General features: G+C 49.6%; 1 protein-coding gene across 1 annotated transcript in view; it reads right to left on the bottom strand.

The window, feature by feature from the left end:
• Positions 1–19,696, bottom strand: part of CAPN8 (calpain 8) — a 98,518-nt gene that overhangs the window by 47,062 nt on the left and 31,760 nt on the right. The window contains exons 3-4 of the mRNA XM_075540585.1: positions 1,860–1,978; positions 200–333 (exon numbers count right to left, since the gene is read on the bottom strand). Of these exons, the coding sequence (XP_075396700.1) occupies positions 200–333; positions 1,860–1,978 (253 nt within the window). The remainder of the gene's footprint in view (positions 1–199; positions 334–1,859; positions 1,979–19,696) is intronic.

A 19,696-nucleotide genomic window follows, 5' to 3' on the forward strand; every position in this document is an offset into this window, starting at 1 on the left:
AAGAGGAAGTACTCAGGGGCCCACGAGCGAGGAGGCTTCAGGTGAACGAGACTCACACACTCATGCCCAAATGTGTTTCTTCCTGGTTGCTCAGAGCACTTGCTCTTCATTGAACTGGGGTCCCTGGGGTTGTGGGAAGTGGGTGAGACCCTTCGGGGGGAGCCTGGCCTCTCCTATGCCCCTAACCAGGTCCACTTACTTGGCATAGGCCTTCTCCAGCAGGGCGCTCCAGAACTCGCTGCCTTCTTCGGAGTGCAGGAAGAGCAGCTCCCCATTCCTGGTAGGCAGCCTGTCGTCCACCACCACCTCCACCCACTCGCCGTACTGCCAAAACTGCGGGCACAAAGCACAGCTCATGGGAATACGCCGGCGGAAGGAGCGAGTCCCAGGAACACTGTGACCAGCAACGTTCCAGTCTTGAACAGTTACTGGACACTCGTGGCTGGCTTGTCTGTGCATCTAACTCAGAGCCAAGCCCCCTGCCATAGGGACCCATCTGACTTGCAGTGACATAGAGCACAAGGTAGAACTACTCACAGCGGTACTTAGAGGCTCACGGGGTTTCTGAGACTGTAAATCGTTTCGGGAGCACACAGTCTCATTTTTTTCTCCCACTGAGTAGCTAGTGGGTTTGAACCGCCAACCCTTTGCTTAGCAGCCCAGTGCTTAACTATGGGCGCTGCCATGCTGCTTGCCATGCACACGGTGGATGCAGACTAGTCTGTAGACACAAGCGCTAGCTGTCCCAGCCTCTGCATTTGTGGATCACGGAACTTGCCCAGCCGCACACAGTGGTAACATGACAATGACTTAGTCCCAAGTTTCTTGACTCGCAGTCCAGTGTTCTCGGACAGCCCGTGATTGCGGGTGAGGGGAGGCGGGTTTGTGCACTGAAGCAGTGGTGATCAAGCTTACATGATGTGCTCTTCACGGTTGCCTGAGGGCTTGTTAAAACAGGGGTTACCAAACCCAAACTCCCCAGCCACTTACTCCCTGCATCCCCAGCTTCCTGCAACAGCCTTTCAGGACCCCGATTTCAAACCCAGTCCGTTACCACTGCATGCACTGCCTGCTCCCATAAAGATTACAGAGCCGTTCTTGTCTGCCCCACAGGGGCACCGTGAGTCGGAATCCACTCAACACCAGAGAGACGTTTGGTCCCACATCCCTCAGAAGGACTACAATCAAACGACAGATGGTGACGGCTGTTGGCATGGATGTCCAGAATGGGGAAGCCGTGGGAATGCGCCAGGCCATAACCACTTTGGAATACCATCTGGTAGTTCCTCCCAGATTAAGCATAGGCTTGCCACCCGACTCAACAGTCCTGTCTAGGGATGTACACACATGAACGTTGGAAGCCGGTAGTTACACAAAAACCCCAATGGGAAATGAAACCAAGTGCCCACATGCAAAAAAAAATTGTACACAAAAGCTCATTGTTTCCAAAAGCCAAAAAAGTAGAGACACCCCAACTATCCAGCCTCTCTGGGCTCCCAAGGCCTAGTGTTTTGGAAGTAGACCGCCAGGTCTTTCTTCTGAGGTTTCCCTGGCCAGACTCCAACCTCCCACCTTCTTTGCACCACCAGGGACTCTGAAACCCAGGTGACAGGTGATTACTGGGGATGAGGATTCCAATGCTGCGGCCCCTGCCCATGGAGGAGGACTGTTCCTGCTCTCTTCACACAAGCGAGGGCCACACCTCTCTCCCCAGGGGCCAAGGACTGAGCTCCAACTCCACGGTGCCCGGGGCTCCTAAAGCAGAGGTGACTGGGTCCCAACTCCAGTTTCTGATCCAGACGCTCTGGTCACACATGCAGTAAGAGAGCAGGGGGAACGTTGGGGGCACGACACGGTACCTGGAAGTGGAAGATCCCGGCGTAGTCCTTCTGGAAGCTCTGGTCCTTGGGGACCACGCGATACAGCAGCTCTTCATTCAAGGTGAGGGAGGCAATGGCCGCCAGGAGCCAGCAGTCACCTGCACGAGGTCATGGGAGACACGCTGGTCAGGCCAGCCTGCAGGAACCCCGATGTCAATGTCACTGGCCCTCCTGCCCTCCCACCCTCCTCTCTGTGTCAGATCCCTACACTCCACTGCTCCGGCCTCTTGGGAGTTCTTTGCTCAGGAGCAGAACTTCCCTACTCCTCCCTGCCGCCCCCACATCCTGCCCACATCACATGTTAGGCGCTCACCCTGTAAGACAGGGTAGAACTGCCCCTGTGTGTTTCTGAGACTGTACCTCTTTTGTTTTTAATCCTTTTATTGGGGGTTCATACGACTCTTATCACAATCCATACACACATCAATTGTATAAAGCACATTTATACATTCGTTATCCTCATCATTCTCAAAATATTTGCTCTCCACATAAGCCCCTGGCATCAGCTCCTCATTTTGTCCCCTCCCTCCCCACTTCCCCCTCCCTCATGAACCCTTGATAATTTATAAATTATTATTTTGTCACACCTTACACTGTCCGACGTCTCCCTTCACCCACTTTTCTGTTGTCCGTCCCCCAGGGAGGAGGTCATATGCAGATCCTTATAATCGGTTCCCCCTTTCTACCCCACCTTCACTCCACCCTCCCAGTATCCCCACTCTCCCCACTGGTCCTGAAGGGATTATCTATCCTGGATTCCCTGTGTTTCCAGTTCCTGTCTGTACTACTGTACATCCTCTGGTCTAGCCAGGTTTATAAGGTAGAATTGGAGTCATGATAGTGGGGTGGGGAGGAAGCATTTTAGAACTAGAGGAAAGTTGTATGTTTCATCGTTGCTACACTGCACCTTCAACAGATTGCTGCCAAGCAGAAGCAGGAACAAATGCTCCAGAACCCACAACAGGTCCCCTGGGCCCCAACCACAGGCCAGATGTCCACATGGCAGCAGACGGGGCCCTTCCACAGTCCCTTACATGTTCTTTATTCCACGGAGAAGCCTGCCAGCCCACCCAGCTACCAGCAAGACTTCAGTAACTCCAAATACTCATGATGACCAGTGTGAACAAGAGGTCTCCTCGGCCCGGAGGCCCCGACCTCCAGCCCGGCCACATAAACATGCTGAGTCTCCAGCCACCAAGTAACTTGAATCAGAACTCCGTGAACGCACAAGGACCCATGCTGGACTATGGCAACACCAAGCCCCCGTCTCACTTCAAAGTGGACTGTGGGGAAGGAAGCCCTGGGCGTGGTCGAAACAAGGCAGCCATGCTGTCTTATCTGCCGCAGCAACTGCCTCACCCGAACAGCGAGCAGAACTCCGTGTATCTTATGAAACCAAAGCCAGGAAGCATGCCCTTCAGGTCCCTGGTTCCACCTAGCCAGGAACAGAACTCTGCCAGCGTCCCTCGTGTGTCCACATGCATGCCAATGCAGGCCACTACTGCAGGGAGCCAGCCGCCGCGTGGCTATCAGCGCCGCCTATCTCAGTAGCCAGCAGCAGGCAGCGGCCATGAAGCAGCACCAGATGCTTCTGGACCCGCAGAAACAGAGGGAGCAGCAGCAAAAGCACTGGCAGCAGCAGCAGCAGCAGGTCTTACAAAGGCAGCAGCAACTTCTGGCGGAACACAAGGGTCTCCTCCAGCCACCCTTCTGTAAGGGGTGTCCAGTTGTCTACACATAGGCTTTGGGTCCCCACGCCACACTCTCCTTCATTCACAATGATATAATTTTGTGTTCTTTGATGTCTGATACCTGATCCTTTCGGCACCTCGTGATCACACAGGTTGGTGTGCTTTTTCCACGTGGGCTTTGTTGCTTCTGAGCTACATGGCCGCTTGTTTACCTTCAAGCCTTTAAGACCCCAGATGCTATGTCTTTTGATAGCCAGGCACCATCAGCTTTCTTCACCACATTTGTTTATGCACCTCAGACTGCAACTCTTTATGGGAGTAGAAAGCCTCCCCTCTCTCCTACATGGAAGGAAAGCTAGAGAAACAAGAATCGGTCCATTCAGTCCCTTATTAGCGAACTCTGATGAAGCATTTGGTTGGGGCCAACAATAGAGCTATTGGGCAAGTTCGACATTGGTGTGTCTGTTTGTGTATCTGATAAAGCTCTTCTAACATCGTGTGTGTGTGTGCACATACACATCTGTTTATGTGTGTGCATATGTGTATGTGAGTGCAAGTGTCATGTTAGGGGTGGGTTACCTGTGCACAGTGTGTGCATGTTTGTGTGAGTAGGGTTTGTGTGTGCGTGTGTATGGCTGTAGGAGTCAGGTGGTTGTGTGAATATGTGTGCATGGATATTTGAGTGTGCACCACACACACCCTTGGTGACCTTGGATGGGGAAGGGGTAATCCTTCAAGGTGTGTGTGTAGAACACTCCTTTTGGGGTTCACCATGGCAGCCCTGATACATCATGAATTAGAAGCCCCTGGAGATTGGTGATTGGCATTAAATCACAATCATTTGATGCAGAAGAAACCCAGCGAGGTTAAAAATCCTACTGCTTCCCATTAGCTGCTTTGTGCATGTGGAGGAGAACTCCTTCCTGTGAGAGTCCCCGTTTCCGAGGGAGAGAGCCTCATTCCTCTGGATGTGGACTTCAACATCATAAGCCCAACCCCCCGTGCTTCGCTTAACGTCCTGTGATGGGTGTGTTAGCCTGGAGTTGTCCACTTTCTCGCCTCTGCTAACATCCTGGTTCTGTGCCCGCCTCTGAGGTCTCAGTGTCCTGAAGTGTGTTTCTCAAGAACACTTGAGAGAGAACGCTTCTGACTGGCCCGGTGGCTGCCCCTGCCCTGCTTCACCGAGGGCTAGGATTTGTTTAGCAAGTACCTGATCCTCCTACTCATTCTGTTCCAACAGCTCAAAGCACCTGCTTGGTATCAGTACACAGAAAGCTTACATTTCTGAGCACTGCGCTTTCAGAATGCTGCGGCTCACAGTGGAAACCCAAAATTCATCTGTGAGTCTCCACATCAATTCAGCCTCCACTGAATCCTTTCTGACCATGGACCAGCAGGGTGAACAGTGTTGACCTAAGGCAGAGTGCACCAGGGAATAGATTACTGTTACCCTCCTACCCAGTTCTAAAAGACTTGAGACAGCCCTTGGGGACTTGCCTGGATGGACTTGAAGGAAAATTAGGGTGCCAGGCTGTGTGATCATGAGTCACATCCTGGCTGCAGTGGATGGAGGGCCCTGAATCAATTTTATAAAAGCTCTTCTAACATAATGCGTGTGTCCTGGTCATGGTCCCGTTCCCACCTGTATGCTCCCAGCTGTCACTATGAGGGATTGATCTGCCACCAACCATGCTTTGTGATGGTCTCCTTAGCTCTCCATGGCCTTGCCAAGTCTTGGAATCTCTGTGAACTCTGGGATACCTTTACAACCTGGTGCTCATGGTTTCCCTCATCCAGGTGATCTGTGTCTGTCTTTCTCTTGTCTTCATCCTCTCCAGGATTCATAACTATTCTCCTAAATTGTAGCTGAGATTTGGGATCTCTTTTGTACCTTAAAACAAGTCTCGACCTTCATCTTTTTCATATATATATTCCATGTAGCTTCACATGGAAGCCCCTTACCCTTTTAGACTCTCCTCTCAGTACCTTGTCCGGCTCTGTTTTACTTTAGCACTGTGGGCAACCTTGTGGGAGGCCCCCCATCACTCAGCACCACTCCATCACTAAGTCATCCTAGACTGCCCTTTTGTTCTATCTGCCCTTATTTTCCACCTCCCATCTCTCTCTCTCTCTCTCTCTCTCTCTCTCTCTCTCTCTCTCTCTCTCTCTCTCTCTCTCTTTCTGTCTCTCTCTCTTTTTCTCTCTCTCTCTCTAAACATCTGTATTCTTCTTCTGACATCTTTCTTATCCAAGAGGTAACCCTGATTTCCACACCCTCTTCTCCCCAGGCTCCATTTGACGTCCAAATACAACCTCATTAGGACAGCAGGGTTTCAGTTGCAAACTGCTCCAGGAGTCAGGGGAGATTGGCATGGACAGGCCTGGGTTTTGTCACTTCCCACCAAAGAAGGTTCAAGTGGGGTGGTAACCTATTTGTTTAACAAAAACCAGCTCACTGCCCTCCAGTGACCCAATAGGACAGGGTAGAACTGTCCCTGTGAGTTTCTGAGATTGTAACTCTTTATGGGAGTAGAAATCCCCATTTTCTTCCATAGATCAGAGTGACTGGTGGATCTGACCTTGCAGATTGCACATTGCATAACCACTACATCACCAGGGCTACTAACTTATTAAAAGGCAACTTCCCAAGAATGTGAATATGGATACACATATGTGTATGTAAGTGTGCATGTATGTTAGTGTGTGGGTTACATGTGTGTGAATGAGTGTGTGTGTGTGTGTGTGCAGGAGTATGACTGAGTCTATGTCACGGGGTTGTGTGTATGTGTGGATGCACACATGTCTGTGTGCTCTTCACCTCTATCTAATGAACTTGGATAATAGTGAATAAAATAACATGGAGGGAAAGAGCTTATCATTCCTTCTCCACCAGTCTCTCTCTCTCTCTCTCTCTCTCTCTCTCTCTCTCTCTCTCTCTCTCTCTCTCTCTCCCCTCTGTCTCTCTCTCTCTCTCTCTCTCTCTCTCTCTCTCTCTCTCTCTCTCTCTCCAGTCTTCTTCTACTAACACCCTGGGTCTTGGCATTCCTCTGCTCAAAACCTCCATTATCCTCCAATGCTTACGGTCAGCAGTTCAAACCCACCCTGTGCTCTGAGGGAGAAAAATGAGATTTTATGTTCCTGTAAAGATTCACAGGCTCAGAAACCCACAGGGGCAGTTCTACCATATCCTGTAGGGCTGCTATGAGCTGGCATCAACTTGATGGTGGTCAGTTGGCAGCGACCAGGATATCAGAACCCTTCATAAATGATTTCAACCCACCGTTCCAATCTTTTTTCCATTCAACTGCCCACCATGAGTCTACTGCTTCAGTAAGAGTTGAGTATGCGAAGGGATCCGGGATCAGGCGTCAAAGAAGAAAAAATATCACTGTGAAGGAGGGGGAGTGCAGATTGGGGGGGACCCAAAGCCCATCTGTAGACAACTGGACACCCCCGTACAGAGGGGTCATGGGGAGGAGATGAGCCAGTCAGGGTGCAGGGTAGCAACAATGAAAGGTAAAACTTTCCTCTAGTTCTTAAATGCTTCCTCACCCCTGCCCCACTATCATGATCCCAATTCTACCTTAAAATCTGGCTAGACCAGAGGATGTACACTGGTACAGATAGGAACTGGAAACACAGGGAATCCAGGACAGATGATCCCTTAAGGACCAGTGCTGAGAATGGTGATACTGGGAGGGTGGAGGGAGGGTGGGGTGGAAAAGGGAAACCAATGACAAGGATCTACATATAACTGCCTCCCTGGGGGATGGACAACAGAAAAGCAGGTGAGGGAGACATCAGTGTAAGATATGACAAAATAATAATAATTTATAAATTATCAAGGGTTCATGAGGGAGAGGAGCAGGGAGGAAGGGGGGGAAATGAGGAGTTGGTACCAAGGGCTCAAGTAGAAAGCAAATGTTTTGAGAATGATGATGGTAACAGATGTACAAATGTGCTTGACACAATGGATGTATGTATTGATTGTGATAAGGGTTGTACAAGTCCCCATAAAATGATTTTTTTTTAAAGAGTTGAATATGCAAAAAAAAAGAAAAGAAAATCATGCCCTGCTCTTTTCTGCACCCATGGTTCTGCTCATGGCTTCTCTGCAATACAAAATCCTTGCCTCCACTTCACCTGCTGAAGCATACCCTTCCTCCATGTGGCCAACAGCCAGTCACCCCTGCGCCTTGTGCTCCCCAATGACCTTCCTTCTCTTGCACACTTATTGGGACTCCCTGAGAGGTCCAAATGACTAAAAGCCTGACTAGTGACAGAAAGATGGGCAGTTCAAATCCACCCTGAGACACCTTGAAAGCAAGCTCGGGGGTGGGGGTGAGGGTCTTTTTCTGAAAAAGCAGCTCTGGTAAATCTGATGGAGCACAAGGCCATGCGGACACACAAGGGGCTGCCAAGGGCAAAACAAATGGGGTCGCTGATTTGGTTTGGGTTTTCTGTGCACGGACATTATCACTCAGATCAAGTCGCAGGCCCCCATCTGTGTATCAGCTACTTGCTGTTCAGCTGTTAACCAAAAGGCTGGAGGCTCGATTCCACCTGGTGATCTCAACTCTCAAACTCACTGCCATCGAGTTGATTCTGACTCACAGCAACCCTGTACAAGACCGAGAACTGCTACTGTGGGCTTCTGATATTGTAACTCTTTACAGGATTAAAACGCTTCCCACCCACCCCCACCCCCCTCCCAGAGCAGCTAGTGGTTTTGAACTGCTGACCTTGCGGTTAGTAGCCCAACACAACCCACTATGCCACTGGGGCTACTTCTGAAAGCTTAGCCATTGAAAGCCTATGGCACGCAATTCCACCCTGACCCACATGGAGTTGTCATGGGTCAGCATCTACTGGCCAGCAACCGTATGTCTGAAGGGAGAGGCAGAGGGGAGCACCAGCTGTGGAGCACCCTGGGAACAGAGCCCCAGGCTCCTAGTCAGAGCTGCTGCCAGCAGCTCACCTGGCCCCCTCTCCAGACATTATGATTCAATGCATGGCAGCGAAATAGTCCTCCATCAAACACAGCTGCCCAGCTGGAGTAGAGTTTAATTTTCTCTTCGTCTGATTTATTCCTGACATTTCACAAGGTCTCCTCGGCTCTTGCAGCAGACGCAGGGGCTCTGAGGAGATGAAGGGGATTCCGGATTCTTGGAGCCCTGCCCGTCACTCTCTCAGGTGTGAATGAGCATGAGAGCCAGAAGGCGTTTCTAAGGAGCCCCCCCTCCTGCTCCCCACGGGAGTGTTGTCCTCTCCAAAGGGGCCTCTGGGGAGGACGGGCTTGACTGTGGCGCTCAGAACATTTCAGGCTCTGTGGGACTTGCCTCAGAGCCTGTGACACGTGCTTTTGGCTCCTCTCAGTGGGCATGATGTTTTGGTCCTTGTGCATAGTTTCCATTTCCAAAAGAAGCCAAGACACTCTTGGACCCAAGTTAGGTAAGCAAACCCAAAACAGCCAAACTCACTGCCATCAAGTCCATTCCAGTGCATGACAACCCCCTGTGGGTTCCTGAGACCGTAACTCTTTACAGGCAGAGAGAGCCTCCTCTTTCACCCAAGGAGCAGCTGGTGGTTTTCACGGTGCTAACCACAGTCAACAGCCCCGCGTGGTAAGCCAAAACCTAGGAAACACCTGGATAAGCCCCTCCTCCCCATCTGCCCTCCTGCTAGAGGAGAGCAAGGGCCAGAGTTCTCACTTATGAGCTTGAAGCACAAGTCAACTCCGCACTCCCCCAGGGGAGTGTTTTGCTTTCCTGAAGAGATGGAACAGACACCTCTGGCTACCTTCGTCTCCCTTTGCCAAGAAGCTCCATGCTATACCTGGAGGCACAAAAGCCATTTTGCCCTCCTGAGGCTCCAAGGCTGAAGGTCAACCCTTCAGCTGAGGAGAGTCAAATGGAAAAAGAAGGTGAGGTGGCAAGGCGTGGGAGTGCATGGTTGAAAGCTGCCCCCTCCCTCCCTGGACTGCTGACCTCCAGCCTTCTTGTTAGGACAGAAAGATCAGTCCTCTTTCTCTCAGCCACAGTACTTGCAACCAATCATTTTTTTTCCCCAACTGATTAAGGGAGAATCATGATAAAGGCATTGGGTATGGCCCATGTGGTGTCAATGTGAGAGGATTAAGAGTGAATGGGGTGGAGGTTAGCCTGTCAATCAGGTCGCAGCTTGATGGCCTCATTTGGATGCACTAAGGAGAAAAATAGCTCACTGGAGGCAGGACACAGGCTCACTCCCTGCGAGACATTCCTGCTGACAAGACACATGGAGTTATGCTAGAGCTCTGGAGCTGGAGGAACCATGGGGAGACCCCTGCCATTGCTGAGCTGCTTCTACCACCACTGGATCCACAAGACTTTCCACCCTCTGGCCTGTGATCTTCCTGCATTATTAATGTACAATTGCTCTTTTACATAAAGCTCTTTCTTATACACTTATGAATGCCTATGAATTTGTTTCTCTAGTCAACCCAGACTGACACAGCCCATCACCTGATTCTGAGAAACAATGTCACCGAAGATCCAAAAGACACACGGGCACACAGCTGGCCTACACACATGCCTTCTATTCAGGGCATTGGCTCCCCTGTGTGAGTCAGCCTGAAAGACACACGTGGGACCACCAAAGAGAGGAGCCCGAGCCTGTGAACTTCAATACTCTGGAACAGCGAAGGAGGCAGCCTGGGGAGGTGGGGTAGGGGGTGGGGGGAATCTAGCAGCTCTCTAGCAGCTCTTTAACCCCCAAGTTTGTTTGTTTTTATTCACTGCTGTGAAGTTGGCTCCAATTCCCGGTGGCCCCATGAATAACCAAATACAACTTTGCCTGGCCCTGCATCGTCTGCATGATGCCGGGAATCCAACAGTGATTCAGTGTGATCCATAGAGATCTCACTGTCTTATTTTCCTAGTCTGTCTTATTCTGGAAGTTCCACCCAAACCTTATAGTAGCATGCAAACCCCCACAGTATGACAAACGAGAGACAGGTGGGGGGGGGGGACCTTCACTAAGGATGTAAATACTTTGAAATACGGGATACTTTTCTTTTTTCAAAATCACCAAATTTAAAATGAACAGATTTGACACACACACAAAAAAACCCTAAAACATTTCATTGTGATTGGTAGCAGGCGTGCAGAGTGCACCGGTCTCCCGCTCAGTAATTTATATTCACTTGGATCCGTGCCATTGGTTGCAGCTCCCACAGTGGGCCAGCACAGTTCCCACGTCCTCCCTCTTGCCTATCCCTTCCTACCTCTGAGTCTCCCCCCTGGAAAAATGCCACCCTCTGGGTCTCCGCGAGTTGGTTTTTCTAAGAAGTGTGCACCTCCGTTCTTGTGGTCAGCTCACAGCGCTGTCAATTGTTTGGCTGAAGGGTGAGCCGCAGTTCAATTCCAGGGCTGAAGGGTGCCCGAGGTCTATCGTCTCGGGGTTGGAAAGATGCTCCTTTCTTTCTTGTCCCCGACAGTTTTATTGGCATATAATTCACATGTCATACAATTCACTAATTCAGGCTCATTCAAGAATTGTACAGTCCTCACCAGAATCCATTTTAGAACATGTTCTTCATTCAGGCACTCATTGTTATTAGCAGCTGATTTCCACCCCTAAGGAAATATGCTTTCCTAAGGGATATATATGTATATGTATGCATGTGTGTGTGTGTGTGTGTGTGTATAGTTCTGCGCTTGGGAGCCTAGCACACATGCTTTCATGTATGCATGTGTGTGCACATGTGTGTGTGCAAGAGAGAAGAGCAGGCGTGTTGTCAAGGAGAAAACGAAGACAGGGAGGAGTTCAAGCCTGGGAAATCTGGGGTTCCATCTGGCCCACCTGAGTGGGACTAGCACAGATGATTAGCACTAGAGTCTCTTCTCCTTTTGGCACCAAGCAGATCACCAGCTAGGAGACCACAAACAGCAAAGGCAGGAGCAATGGTGGCAGGAAATAGAAGTGCCGAGGTGTGGCCCTGGGAGAGCGCCTTCCCAGCAATGTGATCTCATCAAAGCAAACCAGCTGCAGGGACTTTGGGAAGGGTGTGGGGCCAAGAACAACCTTACAATCACTTTCAATCAGATCACAGGGCAAGCACCTGCTAGCCTGTGGGCCGGCCAGAGGACTCCACTGGAAGCTGCTCTGATGATTTGTTCCGAAGAGACCTTGGGTCTGCAGAGAAATGTTCCCGTGACAGAACAGGGCACCCACTCAGTCTGACCTTTCTTAGCAGGGGTGTGTTATTCCGGGTTGACTAGAGAAACAAATCTAGGGACAATTTTAGGTGTGTAAGAGAAAGCTTTATGTCAAAGAGCAATTGAATATTAAGAAAATAACCCAGCCCAGTCCAGATCAAGTCCATAAGTCTGATATTAACCCATATGGCCAACACCAGCCTATAAATTCCTCTTCAGATTCATGCAACACATACAATGGGAGATCACAGGCCAGTGGGTGGAAAGTCTTGTGGATCCAGTGGCAGTGGAAGCATCTCAGCACTGGCATGGGTCTCCACATGGCTCCTCCAGCTCCAGGGCTCTGGCTCCACCAGCATAGCTCCATGTGACTTGTCAGCAGGAAGATGAAGCAGAGAGAGTATGTGTGTCCCACCTCCAGGGAGGAAGACAGGAGTTCCCAGAATCCTCAGGAGAAGTCCATGCCCACACAAAGATCTCATTGGCTATGACCTGATTGACAGTCTAGACTCCATCCCTTCACTCAACTTGACAAGAGATTATGTAACTGCCATAGAGGACTTGCTGAAAAAGAGGGTTCTCAGCGGCCAGGGAGAAGTAGTGCTTTTTGACAGCCTGGAGTTCAAAAAGATGGCTCAACACAAACTCTCTGCCATTGAGTCAACCGTGACTTATAGTGACTCTATAGGACAGGGTAGAATTGACCCTATGAGTTTCTGAGACTATAACTCTTTATGGGAGTAGAAAACTCCATCTTTCTCTTGTGCACCAGCTGGTGGTTCTGAACTGCTGACCTTGAAGTTAGCAGCCCAACTCGTAACCACTGTGCCACCAAAGCTCCTTAGGAAGATGATGTGGAAGGAGAAATCCTGCCCAAGACTTGGCGGGACCTCTTCTTTCTGAAAGTCTTGATGAAAATGCCAGAGGAAAAGAGTCTTTTCCAGGCTGATGACTACGAGGAATACTATTGCCTAAGAAAAACACTTACAGGTTAGAATTCCTTCTGCACCACTTACTTTCTGCGTGGACCTTCCTGAGCCTTGGTTTGCTAATCTCCATAATTAGAGTAATCATACCTACTGCAATAAGAACTCTAAGATCAAATGAGCACAGCAGCATCTGGAATATAGCAAATGCTCAGTAACTTATCATTTTCACAGCCTGGAAAGGAGCGGCCACTGAGGTAGGAAGAAAACCTGCCCCTCTGAGTGGCCTGGCAACCAAGTGAAGAAAGTACATCAAGGAGCAGTGATTGAACTAAGCACTGTAGGGCTGCCTAGTCAGTAATCACTGTGTGAGCAGATTACTGGGTCTTTTCTCCCTCAGGGAGACTAGGTGGGTTTAAGCTACCAACCTTTAACCTCCAAGCATATAATCAATGCACCATCAGGACTCCGTCCGGTGACTATAGCAGAGCCATTTACTGTGCACCACCCATCTAAGTGCATCCCCTTACAGTCAGGCGGGACTGTGAGACCAATGAGCAGAAAGTGAAGTCCGTCACTTCTGGTCAAAACATTTAGGAGGCAGTATCCGAACCTCTGATTCTTTCCTGCCCAGCTTATGTAAACTGGAAGATATATGTTCTAGATCACATAGCTACCAGATGTAAACAGCCTGGATCCCGGAGTCACCGCTTGGAAGAGAGCTTCCCTAGAAAGGCACAAGACCCAACACATATGGTTATATGTGTGCAAGAAACCAACTGTCTGGTATTACGCTATTTTTAAAAGAATCGATTATGGTTGCTATCCTTTACCTGCTGTGGAATAATGACAGTGCTACATTTTGGCTGCTCGTAAACTCTGCTGACTGAACAGGATGTTAGACAACCAGGGAGTTAGAGAGGGATCCCCTGGGCCACTGAGCTCTTGGGAAGTTCTAGTTCTTCCTGCTCTGATTTCAGATTATCTATGCAATGGATTTTTAATTGACTGAAGAACTACACTGATTTATTGTTTTTATTCCACTCAAATATAGAACTCTTTACCCATTGTATCAATAGACTAAGGGTTTCTGAGAACCAATATGCAGACCCCAACCACAACAATAAGTTGTTGTTTGGCTTTTGTAGGTTTCTTGTATTAAGTCCACCAGGCGACAATAATCCTGAGTCAGGTTATGATAAAAAAAATTCATTTCTAAATTCTAAAAAAGTTGCACTTATACATCCCAAGGCAAGTTTGAAGGTCTACACACATGGTGTTATTATAAACCACAGGCAGCAAGAGCTGAAACCATAGCTTTAGGGTATTTCCTGAACACCAGAGGAAGAGGTGAAGATGCTTCTGCCCTCAGGTAGGAGAGAGGAGGGGCAGTCTGAGAGAGATAGATCAGACACTGGCAACCTTGTAATAGCCCACTTCGACCTTGAGGCTGAACCTGGCTGGGTCTCAACATTAGAACAACCCCAGATGGTTTGAAGAGGAATGAAAGCAACGAGGAACCCTTGGGCAGAAAGGAGATGGGAGAAGATAGAAAAGACTGTCCTCAAGTCTGCTTCAGTCATCACGGCCACGGGAAGGCCTGCATGGCTTGTTCCTGTGGTAACAACCTATGGAGGCGGGTAGGCCAATCCTATTGCCAACCTGGTGGGCTTGCCTGGGGTGGTCAGGAACCGAAGGGAGGATGTGACATCCCATCTGCAGTGCCAGCAAGTGCCAAGTTGGTCATGGAAGGGCCCCTGGCCCGACTGTGCTGAGGAAGCAGTGACACCTCCTGGAGACCGGTAGTGACTCAGCAAGCAGCACCAGGTTAAGCCCAAGGACCAGCCAGCCCTTCTCACATCTCCAGATCAGTCTGGTCACCTGCGGAGTCTCCATGTAGTGCAGTTAATCTGCTGGGCTACTCCCCACAAAGTGGGTGTTTTGAATTCACCCAGAGGCACCTCAGGAGAAAGGCCTGGAGATCTACCTCTGAAAAATCAGCCACTGGAAACCCCCTGACATGCGTAGGGTCATCACGCGATAGAGTTGACTCAATGGCAACTGGTTATGCCCAGGAAGGGCAGGGAGAACAAAGCTGGAAGAGTTGGTGATGGTTTGTGCCCTCGAATCCATTCCACCTCACTGGGTCGCTGTGATCCCTGTAGGACCACGGAGAGCTGCCCCGTCATGCTTCCTAAGTGCGATCTTTGCGGGAAAAGATCACCAGCTCTTTGCTTCTGCAGGGCAGCTGGTGGGTTTGAACCACAGACTTTTCTGTCAGCAGCCATGCACTTGACCATGACGCCACCAGGGCTCCTTTGAAGAGGAGAGGAGACCGCTTAAATAAATTAACTGAACAGAGGACGTTTATCCAAAAAGATCTGAGGACCTGAAAGAGGCAGGCACAGAGAGACCTTTCCGTGGCTACATGACAGTTGCTGTCCTGCTCACGGTTGGCGGAAACGGAGGCTACAGAGCAGACTGAGTGCCCTGGAGAGCAGTCAAGAATGCTGTGTTGCTCGCACATCTGAATGTGCTGTATAGAGCTCGCCCTCACTAACATATGCTTGTTAAAACAACAAACAGCTTCGATACCTTATCACAGTGGAAACAACTTCTGCCTGCTTTCCATGGGAGGCTATGCCACATGTGACTCTCATCCCACCCAGCTCCGCACACAGCCAGGAATGCCAGGGATACCGCCCTCCAGCCGGGGAACTTGACTCATCGAGCTTTCGGCATTTAACCAGGCCATTTTGGATCACATGCAAAAAAAAATGTGTGCACGCACACACACATCCACACATGCATGTGCACTTTTCTGCCCCTTACTGATAATTCCCGCCTCTCAGGCTGGACAGAGTGCCCTCTGGAAGCAGACACTGGGTCCCCCCTTTTCATAGACTGCAGGACAAAACGGTGATGGAATGAAATCGCTTTTTAATTATTTTGTCAAAACTGATTTGAAAAGTCATGCCTGGCCTACCAGCATGAAGGTCTTATGATTTAGCTCATTTTGTAGTTGATTCTCAAACCGAGAAAGAAAATGTCACACATTACAATTTTATAAGACTAGAATCAGCTTTAGGAGGTACTATCTTAGTGAACACAGGATGTATCAGACGATATCTTAATGTGACACACAAGGAAAACTTCGCTGACAACAATTCAAAAATGCTTGTAGCAGGACATCCTTCAAGAGCCACCAAAAATTCAAGCGGGATGCAGAAGATGTGGACCGAGCCTTATCCTTGTTGATGGTGGCTGGATCTCGACTCAAAGCAGAAATGGCCAGGAAAATGCTTACCTGAATTCTATTGTCTGTGGGAAAGTAGATGACTACATGTATTACCACATTTCCTGGGTAACAATGGGAAACAAGAAGTCCAGAACACGAACTGTGTTCACACAGAGCTTGCACACAGACCAAGAGGTAGAAACAAGGAGACACTGGTTGGTTTAAAATCAGGAAAGGTGTGTGTCAAAGTTGTAGCCTTTCACCATGTTTGTTCAAGTTGTAGGCTGAGCAAATAACCCAGGAAGCCGAAGCACACAGAGAAGGCTTGAAAGCAGACTCCTGAACAACTGCAATAGGCAGATGACACAACCTGGGTGGCAGAAAGTAAAGAGATCTTGAAGCACTTACTGATGAAGATTGAAGACTACAGCCTTTAGCATGGATTACACCTCAACATCAATAAAATAAAAATCCTTGAACCTGGACCAATAAGCAACATCATGATACATAAAGAAAACATTGAAGTTATCAAGGATTTCGTTTTACTTGAATCCACGATCAATGACTATGGAAACATTGATATGGGGTGGGGGTGGGGGACAAAACAAAACATATATCTGGAGGGTTGAATGGGATATTGTTATTGACTTCATTTCGTGAGATGTGCTCTATAAATACATACAGTATGTTTCTTTAAAAACAAAAAAATCTTGCCCGATTCCTTATCCTTCCAACTTCCATTTGAATGGCTTAAAAAATAAAAAAGAAGAGGAAAAGTAACATGGAAATGGACTTGGAGCCTTTAGTGACAAACAAATTCATCTCTAACGAACAAACAGAAATGAAATGATACACGGCCTTGGGCAAATCTGCTCCAAAAGAGATCTTCAAAGTTCACAAGCAAAGGTGTCACTTTGAAGGCGAAGGTGCACTTGAACCACGCCATGGCGTTTTTAAGTGTGTGTATTTCATCAGAATGCAAAAGCTGTGGAAAGAGTTTGGAAGACAAAAGGAAAATGGAGGCCTTTGAATCACTGGCTGTACCACGGAACAAACAAATCTGTCTTAGAAGAGCAACAGCCAGAATGCTCCTTAGAAGAGGGCCTGGGAGACTCCATCCACGGACCGGAACACACTGTCAAGAGGGACCGTCCCTGGAGAAGGACCTCACGCTTGGTGAAGCGGAAGTCAATCAACAGCAACAACGGACACAGAAAGCTCCTCGGTGAGGTGGGTTGACACGGTGGCTCCCACAGTGGGATGAAACATGGCGACGATTGTGAGGACGGCGCAGGGCCAGGCAACGTAATGTTCTGTTGGACAGAGGGTCCCTGTGAGTTGGACCTAACTCGGGAAACTAGAAGTAACAATAGCCTCTTCGTTCCTAAGAGCCAAGAAATAGGCATGCCCAGCAAACTAGGATTTCTTAAGTTCCACCCTCTTGACATTTGGGGCCAATCAGTTCTGTTGGGGGAGGGGGTCTCCTGTGTGTTTCAGGGTGGTCATTAGCACCCCTGGCCCGGTTTGAAAACCACCAATGTCGCCAATGCCTCTGGGAGGCAATCACCAACCACGGAGCCCTCCGGACTTAGGCCCTCTTGTTAGAATCTATTTGACCACAGAAAATGAGAGGGCCCTACAGTGGACAGAGGTAGGACAAGCAGCTCCCCATAAATCTACTATTTCAAATAGTTGCTTGGAGTATTAATGTTGCTGCTGCCATCAATAATCTCTCTTTAATTTATCACTCTGACTGGTAGTCGTGGTTGGCACATGCGACTGGTAACCAGAAGGTTGGAAGGTCAAGCCCACCTAGGGGCGCCTCAGAAGAAAGGCCTGGTGATGTACTTCCCAGAAGCCAGCCATTGAAAAGTGAAGGCGCACCGTTCTATGCTGACACCTGTGGAGTCACCATCAGCAGGAGTCAACTTGATAGCGACTGGGAACTAGTTTCTGCTGATAAGTGACAACTCCATTGACCTTCTCATCTGGATCCAAATAGGATCTTCAGTGCTTCCTGGAATAGTGGGTGGGTGCCTTGTCACTAGCAGGCCTCTGCTTTCCCTCACACCCACAACATGGACCCACCCACTGTGAGCCCCACCACAAGCCCCGCAGCCCTTCCCACGGGCCTGCACCTCCTCTGGAAATGCACTTATTGTTCATTCAGGTGTGGGAGCTGCCCACGGAAATCCGACAAAAACCCTCAGACAGCTTAATCCAGTGGTTTCTGGGCAGAAAGGAAACGAGGAGGAGAAAAAAAATCCTCCAAGGCTTAGTACTTCACCCTCTATGCTAGTTTGCACTGTGCTGCCCCAAAAGAACGGAAGTGCTCACTGTGACTGTGGCCTAAGTGAAAATGGGGTCATACTAGATTAGGACAGGCCCTGAATTCAATGGCTGGCATCTTTGTCTAAAGAGGAGAGGGCACACAGAGGTCTGGACACACAGGGAAGAAGGCCTTGTGACAATGGAGGCAGCGATTGGAATGAGTCCCCTCCAAGCAATGACACCAAGAGGCCAGGGCAGACTCTTCTTTCAGGTGTTCAGAGGAAGCAGGAGTCTGCTTCCGATCTCCAGAACTGACAGAGCCCGTTCCCGATGTTCAAAGCCACCTGGTTGAACATCTGTGCCTGCGCAGACCTGATGTTTGCAACTTCCGGAGAAGCAGGTACTTGGGCATAGGTTTCCTGAGAAGTAAAGTAGAAGCCCTGGGCAGTGAAATGACTTTGAAGGTCAGAGCCAGTGCCAAAGGCAGGGCAAGGTGATTGGCGAGCTGCCTTTCCCACGCCCTGCTGTGCCACTTGGAAGTAAACAAGATTAGCACCATCTGGAACCTCCGCCCTAGATGTCTGGGCCAAAGGAGCCAGAAACTGCAGGAGCTGCCCCTGTCTCCTCAGACCACACACACCTTATCTGGTACCAGCCTCCTCTCCTCCTCCTCCTCCTCCTCCTCCTCCTCCTCCTCCTCCTCCTCCTCCTCCTCCTCCTCCTCCTCCTCCTCCTCCTCCTCCTCCTCCTCCGCACTGGCTCATTCACCAGCCGCCCCTCGGCAAACATTGACCTCCCTCTCTGACCTTCCTCACATAATAGCATCTTGCTTGCATAGCGATAAGATAAAATAGCTGTGACTTCTTAGAGCTGTAATGAAGGCCAGAATGTTTGGCTTAGTGCCCGCCAGAGAGTAAAGCCTCAATTAGCCTCCTCATTACCACCCAAACACACACCCCAAACCCTCCACTCCAAACGCAAAACACAGCAATGGAGTGGATGCCCACTCAGAGCGACCTATAGGACAGGGTAGAACTGTCCCTGTGAGTTTCGGAGACGGTGACTCTTTGGAGGAGTAGAAAGCCTCATCTTTCTGCCAAGGAGAGGCTGGTGGTTTCGAACTGCTGACCCTAGCAGCCCAACCCACTACACCACCAGAGCTCCTTCACCCAAAAGACAGAGGAGCCCAAGAAGCAAACACTGGTTGTGTTCCACCTATAGCAAGGGAGGCACAATAGTTAGGTGCTGGCTACAGTTTAAGCCCCCACGGAGGGGACGTGGAAGACACGGGGCGCTCTGTTTCCCAAAGAACATGACATTCGTTACCACCCTGCAGAGCGGCTCAACGGCGGGGTCTCAATCACCTGACAACTAACACCAGCGCTGCTGATTGAAAACCCTGGGAGCCCTGGAGTAGGAGGGCCTACTAGCTGCTAACCACAGGTCAGCCGTTTGACCCCCAGCTGCTCCTTAGGAGAAAGATGAGGATTTC

The sequence above is a fragment of the Tenrec ecaudatus genome, chromosome 1, assembly GCF_050624435.1.
Source record: "Tenrec ecaudatus isolate mTenEca1 chromosome 1, mTenEca1.hap1, whole genome shotgun sequence".
NCBI lineage: Eukaryota > Metazoa > Chordata > Mammalia > Afrosoricida > Tenrecidae > Tenrec > Tenrec ecaudatus.